This window comes from Brachyhypopomus gauderio, chromosome 17, assembly GCF_052324685.1.
Source record: "Brachyhypopomus gauderio isolate BG-103 chromosome 17, BGAUD_0.2, whole genome shotgun sequence".
NCBI lineage: Eukaryota > Metazoa > Chordata > Actinopteri > Gymnotiformes > Hypopomidae > Brachyhypopomus > Brachyhypopomus gauderio.
In genome coordinates, this window is record NC_135227.1 from 21,123,113 (window position 1) to 21,129,034 (window position 5,922).

Here is a 5,922-nt window from a genome sequence, read left to right on the forward strand (position 1 = left end):
GTGAACGCACGAGCGATATATACCGGTACCGGAGGAAATGGACCCGGTCACGCTACACACGCGCTAGAGCAGCTGAGCGTGCGTGGTGAAGAGTCTCACAACTACACCCTCCACCTCCAACAGCGACATCTGGGTGTGCACGGAGCAAACACCGGCCACATGCACAAATCTTACTGCATGTTCACGCACAAAACCCTCACACACCTCCGTTACTAATATTATCTTTCTTAATGACTCAAATTCAGCTACGCCGTAGTTCTTTACATTCGTGAATATCACAAACTCAGAGTTACTGGAACTGGTAGACGAGACATTAGACGTTATAATCATAAAAGTCCACACTGTGACACTCAGTAACTGTATTCTCAACAACAGTAAATGACCCACACATATATTATTATACAAACGCCAATATGATCTTAGAGCGGATATGGCACTTGAATAAATCAGTCTGGCTATAACAAAATTAAAGACGGAATCACATCAATAATAAAGGGGCTGGCGGCTAATTACGCCCCCGGTGAAGAGGGTCTATAATTGGGCAACTTATGCGATAGAGACGCCCCCTTGTGGAGAGAGACGGTAACGTATATTAAACCTACACGTGCGCTAATAACGCAAGCGCGTGATAATGTGACGTCCACATATGTACTGGTGATTACACAGTGTTCACGTGCACGATGACAGAGGCGTGAGCAGCGCGTGCTGCTTCATGCACCTTCACCTGGTTCATCAGATCACTGCAACACGGTACATGTCGGAGAATAATGTGCAGTCACGACACTGAAGTTGGGTATTCATGAAGGGTGGGTTCACGATGCGTGTTTGCTGCGCACTGTTTCAAAGAGATAGATTAAACAAACGAGCATAGGAGCAAACATTTAAGAGGTTATTGTTTCCCATACTGATTTTGTGAATGTAGAAAAAAATATTAAAATATAATGAAAGCATTCTTTTTGTAAAATGGTTTCTATTTCAAGTCGTTCCAACTGTATGCAATTTGTACTTGATTGAATTCGTCAGCATTTCTAAGGTAAGGAAACATATTCTTAGATTTGAAAAATAAAAACATAGAAATGCTGCTCTAGAACACAAATTAATTGGAAGAAGTAATACCAGCACACAACATGGCATATTGAGCAGTGGGCAGGTGAACGCATTTAAAAGGGCAGGTTCAGAGGCTTATTGAAAGCCTTATTGATGGTGGGCCAGAGAAATAACAAATGCATCATGAAGAACAGGTCACTCCCTAAGAGAGGAACCTGATTTTAGCCTGATCCAACATCATTTTATACCTCAAATCTAACTGGAAACATGGCATATTGAGTAGTTAAGCGCACATGTGAAATGGTTCAGAGGGGAAATTTCAGAGGCTTGATTGGTCCTGATTAGTGTCGATATACAAAAGGTCGATACGGTTTGCCGAAGTTCATAAAGCTTTAAATTTGGAGCTCGTGAGGACTTTGTAAAATGATTCAAACATTTATACAAAGCAACAGAAGTGAAGGAGGTTACTGCTCCGTTTACAAGCGGCAGGCAAGTGTCGCAGCCTCTCCGCTTCTGTTTGCTATATTTATTGAGCACTTAAGTCCAGGGATTCGTCTGAATATAAAGGGATTTAAAGTGTAGGAGAACAAACGGTGGCGCTGTGTTCGGGTGGCGTGTTGGTATATTTAGATAAACCCCATGACATCTCGGATGTGCGGTCCAGGGGAACATGGTTGTACGTCCTGCTGTAGATGTATGTCAAAGAAAACTCGGTTTGAATTACGAGCCTTCCAGGGATGATATCAAAAATATATCAGCTAAAACGGGATGCTGATTCAATAAAATATTAGGGGGTATATTTAACAAAAAATCTGGCAAGTCTATCCGTCAAGACTGTTAGATCTTTGAACTCTAAAAGATACATGCAACATCACGGTCGACCAGATCGCTCCCTGATGAAGCTCTAGTCAAACACCTCCTGGACAGAACAAACCAAAAATATTTATGAACTACAAGTTTGGAAAGGAAACGCACTGTAAATTAACAATTCACCGTGAGTTGTAGGATTTAGTATGCACTTTACAGATGTATGCAGCTTAAATATGCCTCCGAGCTGTTGGGTAGGACCCCACCAAACTGATGTCTAAATTATAGTCAATGGGGCAGAACCTGAAACTGCCATTTGGAAGTTCTAGTCATTTAGTCCTCGACACACCCTTCCTCACAAATTTGATGTTTACTAGTGGGACAAATATATCAATTCATGCCATTATGGAGCACACCAACTCACTGCGTACCAATGCTTACTTCAAAGTTACAATTACCATATGACTAATGAGGTCTAAAGCTTCAAACATCACTGAAACACTGGATGAGGTTGGGAGTGTGATTTTGACACGGACCTGTAACGTCCAGACCTCGAGAGGGCGTCTGGGGACCATCATTATACTAATATGGAAATGTGCAGAGTGCGCACTTTTGAACCTATGCCTGCTACAGCCACCAGGTGTCACCATTTCGGCACGAGTTTCAATGCTCCGTGTTGAAACCTCCCTAGCACAAGCAAGCAGCCCCAACAATTCCACCCCATCTCTTTCCCTTTCTTTTATTAAAAACTTTAATCAAAATGTCTGGCTTTGCAAGTGTTAAGTCGAAGTTAAGATTGCTCCTGCTAAAGATGGCCACCTTGGTCTGAACCCGTTCCCTTCTCCCTCAAAAGCACATGAACATGAACTTTTTTGCAAGTTGTCTTTACATCTTTCCCACCACACAACAGGGTGAATAAAATCCACAACTAGTTGATTTAAACCTTTATTTGTGAAATGGTTGAAGACCTCATCATACTGCATGCACTGATGTCACTGCCTTATTCAGGCCCCTGTGGGAAGAGAAGTTTGTTGGGGTAAAAAATGAAAAGCTGGAAATATGAAGCAGTACAGGACAGTTAACCATTCTGAAGCTTTTAGTTAGAACTGAAGCCCCTTGGGAAGGGGGGGGGGGCGCTAGCAGACCAGACTTGGTGAAATGAATTAATTTGTTCCTTTTCCTTGTAGAAGACCTTGATTTGAAGGTCAACTCACCTCAGAAGGTCCAACAGAGACGGTGTCAGTTCTCTCCTGGTGCCCATTTGGTTTGGTCTTCCTTCTCCAGTCCCCGTCTTTCCCAACTTCAGATCCAGTCGTGTTTTCCTGACCTTCTGGTCAAGCAGGTCAGGTTCCATCTGCTGTTCCTCATAACTGAGGGATCTGGACCCATCTGGATCCTGGACCAGGGTGAGCGTGGAGCGCTTCAGGGGCTCAAGCTGCACGCCGTTGAGCTTCTTGAAGATCGTTTCTGTCTGTGTGAGAACCACAACTTCATCCTCTGCTTCAGTCTCCTCAGGGATCTCGTTTTCTGACGCATCATGCAGAGGAGAGACGAGCTTTTCCATGTGGAAAGACGGGATGAGTGTGAAGGACTCTTCAGGGGTTTCGTCCACACGCGTGCGAGAACTGAAGTTCACAAACACGTCACCCCTCAGCTCCTCCCCCTCACCCCTCAGCTCCTCCCCCTGGAGGTTCTGTTGGAAGTCCTCAGTCTCATTCTCGTACCCAAATTTGAGCTCTTCACTCTCCAGACCTGGTGCATCAGCCATGTACCCTTCAAGCACATCCGAGGGTTCCTGGCTTAGAAGCTTCAACTCTGAAAGCATCTTCTGCTCTTCCTCCTGTCCCTCCGTTTCATAGTCATCTGTGAGTAATTCAGTTAAAGCTGAACTTTGTCTAGGGGCATCAATGTTGACTGTATTCTGTGGAGAGCCAACCCCTATCGTCAACACTGGATTAGACTGAACATCTATCGTGAGCCCTGGGAGCAACAAGGACAAAACGTCTCCAAGATCTTGGCGTATGACCATGACACCGTCAGTGACAGCAGATTGAGACCACCAGGGGGAGCTGTTGGGCACATTGCTCACTGAGCTGCCAGCTACTGACGTTTCAGCTACAATCCACCCTCTCTGGATGGAAGATGGTGTTTCTCCAGACACACTCGAGTCTTCAACAGCAGACGCTCCAGCTCGGGAGGCAGTGGGCAGTGGCAGCTGTTTGACCTGCAGCTGTTCCGCAATCATTACAGGACCAGTGCTCACCAGCACTGTACGCTCTGGGGGAGAAAAATAAAAAAAGGTTTATGTACACCAACCTGTCCACACCTACATCGGAAAGAGAACTCCAGTGTTAACACTGCTGTGAGCAGAAACGCTGACCGTTATGGACACCGCTGGAGTGATGGAGTCCACGGCATCTAGTTGCACAGCAGTCACACACGCTGGTCTGTCCTTCTAACTCCACCCAACTGAGAGGACACATACCACATCAACACCAGCAGCTCACACACGCTGGTCTGTCCTAACTCCACCCAACTGAGAGGACACATACCACATCAACACCAGCAGCTCACACAAGCATCACTGGAGACGACCAGTTACCTGGATGTGTTCTCCTTGTAGTTACAAGATTTGGTGTGTGGAGAAAGCCCATAGCTGGAGAGGACCACGCTGCAGGACACGTAGACCTGCAGGAACGTTCACGTGTAAGGCACAACCAGCTTTTGAGGGACGAGCATTTTCACTCCAAAAACTTCAGTCTCAGTAACACTGAGGCTTCTGTGCAGTGATTGTCCCAGAACCCCCAGACTTCAACATTGAGGAGGACACTAGGAATCCAGTAGCACTTCTGACCAATACATTTAGGACAGTAAGGTTCAGAACTTGAACTCACCTGCGAGAGCTTCAGAGTGGAAGTGTGCAAAATTAAATTAATTGACCCATTCTGTCTGGAGACAAACTCCATCATGGACCGTTTGGAAGACACACACCTACCAAGCAAATAATAAAATTTAAACAGGCGCATCAATCACAAAGCAAAGAGCACAAAAAGCACATTATACTGACCCTCTGTTAAGAATGAGAGCATGTCTGGATTTATTAGAGGGGTCCAGAGTTGAGGAAGCGTAGCAGGACTGGATATAGAGTTTGTGACCAGGCACTGCGGAGGCAGACGCCTGCAGATACATCAGCTCTCCCCGCTGGTAGGTGTTTGTCTCTGCAAAGCTGTGCCAAGATGCTGGTGAAGAGAAAGATCCCAGCGTTAGCTACAGCAGCTCTGAGGCCAGTTACACACATACACTGTTCCTGGATACGGTTCAAGCTACTCACAGTTCATGAAGTTCAGAGAAAAGCTGGTTCCTGTGTTCATGAAGTCCCAGGTCTGAAACGGCACTGGGAAGCGTATTTCAAGTTCACTAAAACTAGACGGACCCAGCAGACCTTTGTCTGGAAACACACGGCTGCTGAGCCTGGTGAAGTCAGGCCAAATATCAGGAGTGACGGTCTCTGAATTAAAGCCAAACTGCACATTACTTTCACCTGTTTTAGCATACACAGAGAACACAGGCAATATGAAACAAGCATAAACTGTCACAAGCCCCATATCCACAGCATAACCTAACATGGCTCCCACTAAAAGAAATGCAGACCTCGCTGTCGTCGGTGTATTTAAATAATTGCGTGATCACGTGATCAGAAGTGCGCGTAGTCAAATTACTAGACATACAACTTTCACTGTTTCCAAACGTATTGGATTAAGTGGATTGTGTGTAATTAACAGGGCCGGCCCTTCCATTAGGCAATATATGCAAATGTTAGGTGCACCATCTGTCCGGGGGGCGCTCGCGTCCTCTAACTAACAAATGAACAATTAGTAAATATGAAAACAAGCAAAATCCACATAATTATAACTTCGTTGTTTAATAATATAAGTCAAGTTAGTATTGATTATAATAACACAAGACACCTATCTATTCATTTGTTTTTTATTTGTTTCTCTGATACAATCAACCCGATGATTGATGATGCAGGGGGCACCAACCAAAATCTCGCCTAGGGCACCACAT

The 5,922-nt window shown here is 45.1% G+C and overlaps 1 protein-coding gene across 1 annotated transcript; it reads right to left on the reverse strand.

The window, feature by feature from the left end:
• Window positions 1-2,562: 2,562 nt before the first annotated feature.
• Window positions 2,563-5,506, reverse strand: zpcx (zona pellucida protein C). The gene is made up of 7 exons (XM_076979152.1): window positions 5,186-5,506; window positions 4,922-5,093; window positions 4,749-4,845; window positions 4,457-4,542; window positions 4,235-4,323; window positions 3,069-4,131; window positions 2,563-2,866 (listed from the first exon to the last, which is right to left on the reverse strand). Exons 1-7 carry the CDS (start codon window positions 5,478-5,480, stop codon window positions 2,827-2,829), a joined length of 1,842 nt encoding a protein of 613 aa, XP_076835267.1. The 5' UTR covers window positions 5,481-5,506; the 3' UTR covers window positions 2,563-2,826.
• Between the last annotated feature and the right edge of the window lie 416 nt (window positions 5,507-5,922).